The sequence below is a fragment of the Nicotiana tomentosiformis genome, chromosome 6 (assembly GCF_000390325.3).
Source record: "Nicotiana tomentosiformis chromosome 6, ASM39032v3, whole genome shotgun sequence".
NCBI classification, from domain to species: Eukaryota; Viridiplantae; Streptophyta; class Magnoliopsida; order Solanales; family Solanaceae; genus Nicotiana; species Nicotiana tomentosiformis.
The window spans coordinates 60,812,549-60,826,239 of NC_090817.1; the positions used below are offsets into that span (position 1 = coordinate 60,812,549).

At 39.6% G+C, this 13,691-nt stretch overlaps 1 protein-coding gene and 1 long non-coding RNA gene across 2 annotated transcripts; one reads left to right on the top strand and one right to left on the bottom strand.

Annotated features, from left to right (window-relative positions):
- Nucleotides 1-5,759: 5,759 nt before the first annotated feature.
- Nucleotides 5,760-7,439, top strand: LOC104096952 (homeobox-leucine zipper protein ATHB-7-like). Its single transcript, XM_009603412.4, has 2 exons — nucleotides 5,760-6,222; nucleotides 6,626-7,439. Exons 1-2 carry the CDS (start codon nucleotides 5,896-5,898, stop codon nucleotides 6,962-6,964), a joined length of 666 nt encoding a protein of 221 aa, XP_009601707.1. The 5' UTR covers nucleotides 5,760-5,895; the 3' UTR covers nucleotides 6,965-7,439.
- A 639-nt stretch (nucleotides 7,440-8,078) lies between these two features.
- On the bottom strand, nucleotides 8,079-9,050 carry LOC104096954 (uncharacterized). The gene is made up of 2 exons (XR_686450.4): nucleotides 8,369-9,050; nucleotides 8,079-8,283 (listed from the first exon to the last, which is right to left on the bottom strand). It is a non-coding gene; the product is annotated as an uncharacterized lncRNA (long non-coding RNA).
- Between the last annotated feature and the right edge of the window lie 4,641 nt (nucleotides 9,051-13,691).

Here is a 13,691-nt window from a genome sequence, read left to right on the forward strand (position 1 = left end):
CTCTCGATATTGCTGTTGCAAGAGCATATTCGAGGCATGAAAAGTGGTGAAAGTTTTCTCCAACATATCATGATCGGTAATATTATCACCACATAATATCAATTGGGAAATAATTCTGAACATATCAGAATTATACTCATTGATAGATTTAAAATTTTGTAACCTTAGATGAGTCCAATCATAACGTGCATGTGGAAGAACGACCATCTTCAGGTGGTCATATCTATCTTTCAAATTATTCTACAGTATGATTGGATCTTTAATAGTGAGATATTCCATTTTCAAGCCTTCATCAAGGTGATGGCGTAGGAATATCATTGCTTTGGCACGGTCTTGGTTTGATACTTGATTTTTGTCCTTGATGGTGTCTGCCAGATCCATCGCATCAAGATGAATTTCAGCATCAAGCACCCAAGACATGTAGCTTTTTTCCGATATATCCAGGGCTACAAATTCAAATTTAGAAAGATTTGACATTATTTAGAAAAAGAAAGTTCGTACCTCTAATACTTTCAAAGTATTTGCTCGAGATGGCAGAGTCTCGTGCTGATAACGTGTTATAAAATAAAGACTGTAAAGTAAAGACTAGTATAGAGAGAAACTGATATATTATTCAAATTTCAAACTTATGTACATAATGAACTGAAATCTCCTCTATTTATAGAAGAAAGGAAGTTGTTGTGTAAGCTGCTTCTGTAAGCTGCTACTGTACCAGATATAGATAATCTTCTATCATGAGTGATGTTTATCCATAACGGAGTACCGAAAGGATAAGCTCATTGTACCAGATATAGATAATCTTCTACCGGGGGTGATGTTTATCCATAACGGAGTACCGAAAGGATAAACTTCTTCAGGAGGCTTATTTCCAATAGAGTACTAAATAGATAAACATATTTACGGCGGAATCTCATATGGATAAGTTTCTTCGGGAAGCTTATTTACAACGGAATACTAAATAAACATCCATATTATAATATATTTATAACACTCTCATTAATTATTACATTCTTGTACACTATATTGACACTTGACAGACCCCGAGCTTAATGAATAGGATGGTACAGAAGTAACATCTTTTTACCAAAACTTTGAAAGACTTCGAAAGTCTCAAGAATATACGCGGATTTAAGACAAGTTCTGTGAATTTAACGAAATATAAGAAAAATAAAAAATTAATAAGATGACATAAGACCATATTCATTCTAAATTCAATAATTTAAAATTTTGAATTCACCTATAGCAAAAAACGGACCACATCCCTCAGGGACAGATGTAGCCACTTTCGACGGAAAATAAATTTATGTGCAAAAACCTTTTTGAAATCGCAATATAATATAAATCCATAACTTTAAAAATATAAGAGTTCAATACTAAAAATCTTAAAGATTAACCCTATAGATTTTAAATTCTGAATTCACCTCTGCTTTCCCTCTCCCACCCCATCCTTACATAAGATTTTTACTACAGGAAAACTTTGGATGAAGAATGAAAATAGTGTCGGCAAGTTGGAACTTTCTCCATCATTGTGTTTCCTTTAGAAGAGGGAAAGGTTTCCTTCCTTTTGGAATAATAATGAAGATAATAGAGCAAATTAAGGCAACTATCAACACCCCGGTACGTCTAACTCTAACCTTATGTCTGTTGTGCAACTTCAACCATAATTCGACATTTGTTATACGGAGAGTGGGAAACAAAATGCAATCTGGTACTTGATTAACGCGATCCTTAGTATTGCGGAAATCTACAAAAGCCTTTTCTTGAATAGAAAGAGCACTAAGTTTAGTTACCATATAGCTATTGCTTCTTCCTTTTCCGAACTTCTCAAGTTTATGACAAACTTTCAAGATTACTTTTGATGCTACTTTGGACTTCGATGGCTACATTGAGATAATAATAATAATAATAATAATAATAATAAATGAAAGATACCTTAAATCATATGACAAGTGTACTCGACACTTCATATATAAAAAGGACGGGACATATATAGAGTTACTACATCGGTAGAACTATTCAACGACAAGTGAAGTTAATTAAACTTAAAAGACGACAACTTTGAGGAATTTCAACATTCAAGTTTAGCTAACGTGGGTGTGTTACAATCAGAAGAAAAGGAGTGTTGAGTCAAAGATAAGTCCTCTAGTTGGCTGCTAGTTGTACATTAATTCGGTCTTCCTCATGATTATTAATGATTTAAGAGAATCATAGCGCTCTCTTTTGTCGCTACTAGGCGACCATTATTCACCGGTGTACTGCCAATGCGACAGCACATCCAATTCTGAAGCATCTTACTTCCTCAACCTCTCCTTCCTCTATGTGAGAGTATCACATAGTTATGCCCAATCAAGAATGTGACCTCACCGTAAATAAAACGAGTAAAAATTATACTAGAATATAATAAGAATTCAATTTTTAATAGAGACAAAATCATGTTAGGACAAGAATTGAAGTGATGGAAGATATCGGGTACTTATATTGATGGGAGGTTATAAGTGCAGATAATATAATCGAAGTGCAGGTAAATTAACATAAACATCATTGTTTTTCTTCTAAATCACACTGTCCACATAATGACAAAATTTTTTCCTTAGTACGAGTTAATGTGGTCCAGTCATTCAAGCAAAAGTTGTGTACAATGGACTTAATGTGAATAGAAGTCATTGCACCGAATTATTCTGTTATACCCTATAGTTTCGTACCTAAAAGTGCGTAGTAAACAAACTAATATAGGATAAAAAATAAGATTATCTTTAAAAGTATATAAAGTAAGTTAATCATATTACCTCGGATGTTACAAATATTGAAGATCATGAACAACAAGTACAAAGAGGGTTGGAAGGTTCAGAAGCTAAAGGAATTGAAGAAAATAATATTTCGTCGAAAGTCGACAAGTTAGGAATGTTATAACATGTACTTATGGAGTGAGACTAGGGTGTTTAACATGATAAGGAGGTTATGTTATGAGTTATATTAGTCATATGATAGTCGTGTGTTATGTTTTGAAGTCAAGCAAGTTGTGAAACAAAAATCGATGAAAGTCATCACAAGTTACGTTCATAAGTTTTACTGAAATTTGGGTTAAATGTAACTGCGCTTTTCTCCCAATATACTTAGAGTTACGGAGTGTTCCACTCATCAAATTGAAGATCTATGAGTCTATGTTCTAACGCATTAAACCGTTTGTCAATACGGCATCGGAGTAGAGAGATATATGTATTTTTGCGAGACTGTGCAAGCTGCTAGATGACAAGTAAGTGTGTCACCTACTTGCTTAAATAAGAGTCCGAAAATGGGCCAGTTCGGATCGTCCAAAGAGACCTTTTAAATGGCTATTTCGTTCATATAATACACTTATAATAGGGAACAATAACCAGCCCTAAACCCCTACAAACATCTTCCCAAAAATTACACACAAACCCTAACTGAATTTCTCTCCTTTTCAAGTTCTAGTTGGAGGTAAAACCTAGAGTTTGAAGAACCAAGATAGGAGCTGAGTTATTCAACAAATAAGGTAAGTTTATTACTCTCTTTTATCCATTTTTTCTGCTGGAGATGTATGAAAAGTCGTTCTATAAGTGTAAGAACTCAAGGGATGGTGATAGGAAGCCGTGAGTTCGAGTCACTTGTAGCGGACTATTTTGTGGACTGTTTTGTATTGTTGGATTGCATGTTTTACTACTATTTTATGGAGTTTTGGAGGAGGAAGGGTGTGGAGAAACATCACATAAATGCAGGGTGGTGGGCTGGTCGTTCGTTGTAATATTTTCGGACTGTTTGACACTACTACGGTGGTCATTTTGTGTATGAAGAGATTGGGGTGTGTTGGGTTATTTTGTAGTATTTTGTGGTGTATATAAGGTTGGAATATAATGTATATATGTCGATATTGTTGTGTTCTCGTGCTGTTGGTGTTATCTTGAATTTGGAGGAAGTAAGGATTATAGGAGAAATGCTGCCCGTTTTAATACAAAATAAGCTTGTCGTTCGTTGTGCGATAGTTGTACCTTTCGTATCTTAATAATAGTATTATTATCGTTGTAGATTAAGGTGCGAAGAGGCGAGTTCAACTTGGTGATTGAAAAGATTGTGATAAGTATGTTAAGGCTAAACCTTTCCTCATTTTGGCATGATCCCGTAACTACATGAGTCTGATAACGAGGCATAAACAGAAATTCGTATTCCTGAACTTATGTACATTATCCTAGTCTCATAAGTTACACTATTCTCCCTTATCGAGACTTTATATTCGGTTAAGTATTGTTTTCTTCCAGTCAAGAGAGTATATATATATATATATATATATATATATATATATATATATATATATATATATATATATACAGACCCCTATTGGGCAACTTCTGATCAGATGGTAAGTTATATACCGAGCCTACTATGGCCGAGCAATTACATGTACCGAGCCGTATATGGCCGGACATTTATTTTACTTACTATATTGAGAGAGTTGAGTCAGTATCAGCAGGTAAGTATATCTCTAGATCATCTTTGACTCCTAGTTACTTTCAGTTATTATATTATCAGTTCAGTTTCATCTTTAAGTTATTTTATTGTCTTACATACTCGGTACATTATTTCGTACCAACGTTCCTTTTCTGGGGAGATCAAAATATATGACTTTTTTAACTTAAAAATCTATTTCCAAATACCCTGAAAGCAGCGATTCAATTACAACTGTTCTCGCTAAAGCCCGATCTGATCCCGCTTGAGCGGCAGGGAGAAATCCTGTGGGGCTTTGATGCCCTTTGTATAGGTTGGGTTGCTGGATACGGGATCCTCGTAGTAGGCTGGACCAAGATCCAGCCGAGAGAGGGCAGTCTTTAGAAACAACAGGTTGGGAAAGCAAGAGAACGCTTCGCGTTTTCTTATCTTCTAGAGAAATTCCTCTCTTGCTGCCGGACTGATTCCTTTCCTTTTGATGTGGACAAATGGGACGCTGCATTTCATGCGTGCAGGTTCAGATAGACAGACGGGTAGACCTCCTCAGTAGGTGTTGCCCGAGTTCAGCTTGATCGGTAAGCTTCACGTCCTTCGGAGTTGCCGGATCTAGGGTTTTGTGTACATATTATGTATATATGTATATATGTTATAGGTAGGTCGGGGCCCTGTTCCGATCACAGTACATCCATCAGTAGAGGCTTGTAGACATATCGTGTCAGTTAGTGCAGCATGTTGGACTTGTAGGCTTTGTATGTATCTTTTGTTGGTTTGTCAGCTGTAGTAGTTATGACGGTCTTGTCGGCCCAACTTTATATTGATGTTTAGTCAAAGCTAGTTTCCGTTCTGTTTTATATTTTGCTTCGCAAATTGTCTTGCAATGTGACTCTATGGCCAAAGTATGACATTATATGTTCAGAGTCCCTCAATCATAAATTGGTACGCTAGGTTAAGTGAGGCACCGGGTGACGGTCTCACTCCCACGTTCGAGGCGTGACATATTCTTTATTATGGAAAGAAATATTTCACCTTGTATCACTAAGAATGTACATACTCATCTTTGACTGTTCTACAGAAAGTGCTAGTCCTGCTACATTTATTTCATAGAGAAAGAAATGCGCCAAGAAGTGGAATGTAGCCGCAAATTGGAAGGATAAAAAGAGATCAAAGATAGAGATGTCCAAAAGTGAGTGGAAAAAGATACACGATATCTTAAACGATTGGCCTAAATTAACCAACAAACCAGAAGTCCCAATCACCTGAATATAACCTAGCCAGATATGTCTTGCATGGTGGCTTTATATTAATAGAAGGCCACCTGCTTAGCAAGTTTCCAATAAAGTAGCTCATTAATTAATACTCTTCTTATCACGTCAGATAAAGCAATTGAAACCAAAAAAAAATAAATCTTTCAGGTTATTGGAACTCAACAAAGTAATGGAAGCAGAAGATACTCTAACTCAGGGGAACACTGAACCTTCAAATAAGAAGAGTAAAGATGGTAAAAGATTTACTGATGAACAAGTAAAGTTGCTTGAGTTCATGTTTAAACTAGAGACAAAGCTTGAACCAAGGAAGAAGCTTGAGCTGGCAAGAGATCTTGGGCTGCAACCTCGTCAAGTAGCTATTTGGTTTCAAAACAGAAGGGCTAGATGGAAATCGAAGCAAATGGAGCACGAATACAGAGTACTGAAAGCGGAATTTGACGGGCTAAATATGCAATTTGAATCATTGAAGCAAGAAAAGGAATCTTTGCTCAAGCAGGTATCTTATTAGTTATTGCTCCCTATGTTCCATCTTATCGTGCACTATTTTCTTTTCTTTTTTTCTGGTCTAAACATGAATAGCAGATATTCTTTTAACTTTAAACTTCTCATTTTACCTTTTATAATATGCCCTGCCATAGATACATCATGTTTAATACCACAAGCTCTAACGGTACTTTTGGTATGTATCTAAATTTTTTTATTTTTTAAAGTTCGTGTCAAGTCAAATACTACTACAACAACAACTCAATAAAATCTCATAAGGTCTGGGAGATAGAGTGTTCGCAAACCTTACCCCTACCCGGAGGGGTTGAAGTCAAATACATCATATAAAATGAAAATTGAGAGTAATTTCTTTCTCTTGCGTTTTCTCAAAGTCGTTCCTTACTTATCTTAAACAGTTAGAGGAACTAAATGATCAGCTGGAAAACAACCATGCTGGTTGCAGCAGAAGCCAAGATTCTCTAGACAGCGAAATCTACACAAGCTCTGAAAATGGAGGTACTGACTTAGAGTTGAAGGACAATATTATCCCGGGTTGTTTAAATGCAAGTTTAGAAGACAAGAGAGTAGAGGAAGTGGAAAATGACAGAGAAGGAACATTAATCGAACATTTCAGATGGAAGGAAGAACCAGAGTTTTGGAACATGGAAGAATTAGGTGACAGTTCCTTAGGATCACCTGGACGCTGGTGTGCCGTAGGCCTAGGTCGTACCTTCGACCTGTCGTGGGAATTTTGAACTCCACAAATACAATAAAGCTTTTCAAAGGAGTCAGCAGTGACCGAAGTTTGATCAATAAAAAAGTTTTTTCTTTCCTTTTACACATTGATAGAGCCAAGGTTGTATGCAGAGAATAGAAGGAAGAACTTTATCCCAGTTGCTTTTTTCCATTGTGCTGAGAATCCGAAAGGAGCTTGCCAAAAATTGATTTGCAAGGAGAACTAGCAGCATGAACAGCAAAGGCTTTGCATGTGATTCGGGATGCATGAACGAGGGATATACTTGCCTTATTTTTTGAAACGTTCAACTGATGTTTCTTTCTTTCTTCTTTCTTCTTCTTCTTTTTTTTTTGGGTGAGGGGGGGGGGGGGGGGGGAGGGGGTTAATGAATCGCTTGTAATTTATTTCAAAAGAAAGAGACTATGTCAATTGGGCTTCTTCGTGTGACCACAATAAAATAAATTGGATATACTCAGTATTCAAATTGCCTTTCACTCTGTTGCATGGAAGTTAAAGTTCAGTGAATGAAGCTCTAAGCAATCAAGGAAATAAAAGCCAAACATTAACATATAGCACTACCGGAACAGAGTTGCATATACCTTTTACTCGCATGAAGTTGTTCCAGCAAGTAGTATGGTGGGTAAGTTTTCCCTTTTCTTGGGCTTCATGCTGCACAAATTCATATTAGTCAAAATTGGCTCCTGATTACGTAAAGCTGTGAAAATGAGTCTTTTTCTTTTCCTTTTTAAACTGATTCTCTCGGGGTTAAAAGCATCAAGTGAGTTGATGGTTTATAAAAGCTTCCCCGGTATTTTTTTCTCTATTCATCTTCTAGATCTCTTTCTATCCAAAGCCATCTAAAAGCCAACGTACCCCCTTCCCCAAGTGTGATCGCCATTCGGAAAGTCGAGCATCTTTTACATGAGGTCTGAGAAAAGATAAACATGTTTGTGCAATCCCGTAACTCCAGTGACAGTTGTTAGTCTATGCATACTTGACAAGGAAGGGAACTCTATGATCAACTTAAGATAAGGAGCGCCAAAACGGGTGGTTTCATGTATACCGCTGCTTATAACTGAAAAAGAAGCAACTGATGACGTACTTCAAAGCATACGGCTTGAATCAACCAACTATTTTACAGTCGATCAAACTCAGTTAAATAGATTAAAAAGTAAAGCAAGCGGGTAAAATTTTAAAACTTATGTATATAGTGAAACAGACGCCGAAGAACAGACCAAAGTCAACAAGCAAATAAAAAACAAAAGAGTGCCAAATTGTAAAGCTGTCTTGACAGCAAATGCAACCACCTGTTTACGTGATCTTCTTCTTTGGCCTCAACTGCAATAAAAGTAGGAAATAGAAGGACCATTTAGTATAGAGTCCAGTAACACACAACGTTTCACAAGATTGACCAAGAACATACCTGGTTGCTATGGCCACACTTCTTTTTCCTGCAGTTGACGGCACGAGGATGCAAACGGGCATAGCACCTGCAGCAAAAGAAAAAGGCATAAATACACCCAAGAGTGTCAAAGAAAGAATAAAAAGACCACAACTCAAGGCAAAATCATAGCGCATATCAAAGAAAGAATAAATAGACCACAACTCGTTAGCCACACAACTTAACCCAACAGAATGCAACATCAATGAGCGTGAACCAGTGAGAACAAGCAGAAAATGTCATGCATGGCATATTCAAGCCACTACCTTGGCCAGGATAGCTTCCAATCATGTCTACCAAAATAGTACACTCAAAAGTAGAACAAAAAGCAAACAAGGACATCAGAGAGCTATACTAGCAAATCTGTAGGTTGTTGATAAGGTAGTATTTGGCAGGTTTCTGTCTCTGACATGCCCTCAAAGCATCATTTTCTAGTTTCTTCTTTGGTTAACATCACACAACGTTGTAAATTATCTTAATTTCTTAGCTGAGTGCAATGCTCTGGGGCACGCAAGCAGCAGCGAATAGACATTAATTTTCTTGTGAAAGATGCAACTTCACCATCAGATCATAGAGGTGAAAGATAATCACCATGTGTTACGAGTGATAACCAGAAAATGAAATGCCATCAACAAGCTTGAGCTCACACGAAAATAATAGTATGTCACCATGTTTACCCGGAAAATCGGATATAGTTGAATTTATTAGTAGTTTTAAAGATATGTGATATACCTTGACATAAATCGTACTAGAAGTGAAAATGTTTAGATTCCTGGCTATAAAAACAGGATATGAATTATTGAATGAGGAGAGTAAGTATGCTGAGTGAAATAAGCTCAAGAGATTTATTCTTCAATAAATAGAAGTAGTCTTTTCTTACAATGTGTGAACCTGCCCTGTGCTTAAAGGGATTCCCCTTTTATAGTAGAGAGATCTTACTTTATTTACAATAAAAAATATACAGTGGAGAACCCATGATGAATTATCTCTTCCCCGATTCCCGCCAAGATTTTCTCCCCTAGTGCGGTTGCAACGGCTCTTGTCTGCGAACTCGATACTGGCTCGAGCTCATTATTGGGTCGAGCCCTCGGCCTTGGTTCGAGTTCGACATTCGGGGTGAGTGCCAATCGATCTGTGCGTCTCCGACTACCTTCACATTGCCTTGCGGTTCGATTTGGTCATGGGCTCGATAATGATACCGAGCCGACTCTTCGATCGGTCTTGGAACTCGAAACTTGTTTGTACTATCTTCGGAACTCATCTCGAAGTCTCACTTCGGTCGCTTACCATTCGAACCCGATCAAACGTACGAGGGCCGAAATCTATTTCGACCGTATACAGATAGTCCCCTCATTTCTCAGGAAGAATGTGGTGAGAAGCGATATGATTTTCAACGGCTCGATCGGGTTATAAGCTGACGTTTTCACTGGGTTCGATGATGACGTACGTGATAGCTGTCCCGTCGATTTAGTCTTTCAAGGTATTTAATGCATGTCAGGCGGTGGTCGACCACCGCTGATACTGAGCCGCCATGGTATAAACCTATAAATAGCCCCTCAATTTATCATTTACCACTTTTACATCTTTAATCTTCCAAATTTTCTTACTCTTTCTGCCTCTATTTCGCCGCTCGTAGAGCCACCTTCACCAGCGTTTGGCACCATCAGCCTTTCATCTTCTTTAGCTTTTCTTTTTATTATGTCAATGGCAAAAACTTCAAAAACCGTACCTCAGAAGGAGAAAGCTTTCTCTTTACGGCCGTCCGGCGACAAGGCGCCGGTGGAGCCGCCTCCCCACGAGTATGTTCCTGGCCCGTGTACTCTAAAAATTGATTTTAAGGTTGAAAATCCTTCGTCGGTTCCGGGTCGATGTGAGCACGTGTCGATGTACAAGTGCTCGATAACAGAGGGCCATCTCGAGGCTGTGAGGAAAGATTGCAGCTGGGGTCCCGATGTTGTATTGCAAATTTCCTCTTTCGAAGAGAGCATCACCACTCATGTGGAAGGGTTTTTAAGTGTTTATACTTACCCCTTCACGTTGGGTCCCGTCGATCCAGTAATCATTGATTTTTGCAAAAGATATTAGGTCTCCCTCGGTCAAATTCATCCTTCTCTATGGCGCATAGTAATCTTACTTTGCTTCTTCTTAAACAAGGCCGGGGGGCTGGATTTCACCCTAAATCACCTCATACGATTGTATCGGCCTCAAATCTTTTGAGGACTAATCAGGCTCCATCGTCGGGCATCGAAAGCTTTAATGTCGAGCATCGACGAAGACAAGGATCGGGGTTGGATGGGCCGTTATATTCGGGTGAGGACCCGTGACCTCATCCTGGAAGAGAAGATGTCGTTCCCCGAGGAATAAATTTTTGACTGTAAGTGATTTTCATAAGGCGTTACTTTTCGTATCTTTCTCTGATTCTATCTGATATCTTTCTCCGATATGCAGTTGCCCCTTGGATTCCACAAGCGGTACCCGACCTCGAGGATTGGGTTCGGAAGTTAGCCTCGACTTCCTCTTATGCCGAACGCGCTCGTGATTTGGCAAAAGGTAGATGTGAGGCCAAGAATCACGGTAATGGTCACTTCTCATATTTTTCGAAATGTTTTTTATGCTCCATTCGTTACCGATTTTCTTTCATGTAGGTGTAACCAAGGATCCCGTTTTCAGGCCTTCGAGTGGTGAGGAAGGAACCAAGTTCCCGGTACCGAAACCGGGGAAAGATAAAAAGCGAAAAGCTATCTCTCGGTCAGAGGACCCCAAGCCCAAAACTCGAAGGGTGAGGAGGAAGGCAATCGCTCTTTCAACGGACTCGGTCCAATGACTGAAAGAAGAAGAAGAAGAAGAAGATGATGCTTCGGCTCTGGTGATTCGATCTGCGAAAGCTATCGAGGTCGCCAGACCTTCTGAGCCGATGACGGCTATAAGGGTCGGGGTTGGTTCCGATACCCCGAGTCTCGATCATAGCGTCCCGAGCGATTCGCTCGGGACCATGATAGTGGGTCATTTGCCTTCTCTTCCGACCTTTTCTGAGGAGGCGTTAAAGAAAGCTCGAGAATTGAAGACCCCCGATATAGGCGGAGGCTCTAGTGTAGGGGACCCTTTTCAGGATTGCTTTACTGGAGTTGATGATGCCTCCGATATTAGTGATGCTTCTCTTCTCCTAGAACAAGCCCAATGTTTCATTTCTCGGGTAATGATTTTACTGCGCTTGGTTTCTTCGTTCTTTTCTAAACCTGACTTGTGTTTTTTCCATACTGTGTAGGCCATTAGCAAGTTTCGAGTCGACCTCAGCCAGTGTGAGGTCGAGCTTCAGAAGGTCTCGGGGGAGAGAGATGCTATGCGGCTTCTTTGCAGCCAAAAGGACGAAGTTATAAAGGACCTCCAAGCAGATTTGGCTAAGGCTCGTGAAGAAGAGGCCGATTTAGATAAGCATGTGAGCCTCGTTCTGTTAGAGTATGGGTTTGACCCAACTGTGGAAGCTAACCCTTCGTTATCTCAGCTGCAGTAAAAGTTTGAAAAGATCGGGTTGCTTCGGGAAGAAGTCGATCAAATCAAGGTCGAATGTGACCGGTGGAAGGAGACTATCGACCGCCTGGATGCAGAAAAAGAAACCATCTTGGCCAAATTATTATCGGCCGATGTTCAGCTTCGAAGCATCAAGCAAAAAGGTTTGGCTCAATCTAAGAGGCTCGATGAGCTTGAAACAAGGCTTGCTGAGGCAAAGGCGGAGATCGAGTCGTCGAAAGTCATGGCGGACAAGACCATTGCTGTGTATCGGGCCGATGCCGAGGCTGCTCAAATGGAGGCAAGAGACGAAGCGGATACTGCCGATACTCGAGCACATTGGGTTGCCGAACTTGCTAAGTGTCGGTCTCGGAGGGAGACCCTCGAGGAGATACACGCTCGAGGTTTCGACCTTGCTGAAGAGATAAAAAGGGCCAAGGAACTCGAAGCTGATGCTGAAGCCTTGGCTTCTGATGGCGATGATGATGATGATGACGACGGTAGCAAGAACGGGTCTAAAAATGGGAGGGAGCCCAGTGGAGAAGAGACCGCTCTCGATGATAACCCAGAAGCTTAGCCCTTAGATTCTTCTATGTTGCATTTATTTATGTAAACCATCTTTGTATATCTATACAAATATCTTTTTCTTTTACTGACTTGCTTCGTGAAGATTTCATTCATGCCTTGCGGATGTTTTCATGAGGATTTAGGTGATTTCATCGAATTCGGCCTTCGTAGCCTTTATGGCCGAGTGAGTGTTTGCTCGAGCTCGAAATAAAAGTAGCCACATGCTTAGTGGTCGAGTGGGTGCTTGCCCGAACTCGAAAAATAAAAGTAGCCCAAAGGCTTAGTAGTTGAGTGAACGTTTCGAGCTCGAAGTAAGATAGCCCTTAGGCTTTAATAATTAAGTGAGTGATTGTTTCGAACTCGAACTCAAAGTATATTAGCCCGTAGACTTTTGTGATCGAGTGAGTGATTCCTCGAACTCGAAGTAAGATAGCCCTTAGGCTTCAATAATTGAGTGAGTGATTGTTTTCGAACTCGAACTCAAAATATCTTAGCCCGTAGGCTTTTTATGACCGAGTGAGCGATTGCTCGAACTCGAAGTAAGATAGCCCTTAGGCTTCAATAATTGAGTGAGCGATTGTTTTCGAACTCGAACTCAAAATATCTTAGCCCGTAGGCTTTTTATGACCAAGTGAGCGATTGCTTGAACTCGAAGTAAGATAGCCTTAGGCTTTAATAATTGAGTGAGTGATTGTTTCGAACTCGAACCCAAAATATCTTAGCCCGTAGGCTTTTTATGACCGAGTGAGCGATTGCTCGAACTCGAAGTAAGATAGCCCTTAGGCTTTAATAATTGAGTGAGTGATTGTTTCGAACTCGATCTCAAAGTATCTTAGCCCGTAGGCTTTTTATGACCGAGTGAGCGATTTCTCGATTCGAAGTAAGATAGCCCTTAAGCTTTAATAATTGAGTGAGTGATTGTTTCGAACTCGAACTCAAAGTATCTTAGCCCATAGGCTCCTGTTTGAATCATGAAGCAAGAAGACCTTTTCAAAGTGTGAGATATCTGAAGAAAAAGGTTCTCCTTTATAAGTCATTATACATGTGTTCGTATCTTGTGCCAGAGTTCGAGCCAAACTACGTGAGCATGGTTCGTCTTGACCATTTGGCCCTTACATTTTTCTCTATCGAGACCCTGTTCGACATGAATTTGATATGAAACAACTTTCTTGCGCCGAACTTGATTTATTCCGATTGGTAGCCCCCCAGTATTCGAGAATGATTATGAAGG

What these genes read in the sequence shown, in the direction of transcription:
- LOC104096952 (XM_009603412.4), top strand. Translation starts at nt 5,896, where the DNA reads ATGGAAGCAGAAGATACTCTAACTCAGGGGAACACTGAACCTTCAAAT. An exon ending in AGGAATCTTTGCTCAAGCAG is followed by an intron (nt 6,223 to 6,625) that starts GTATCTTATTAG and finishes TATCTTAAACAG; the next exon opens with TTAGAGGAACTAAATGATCA.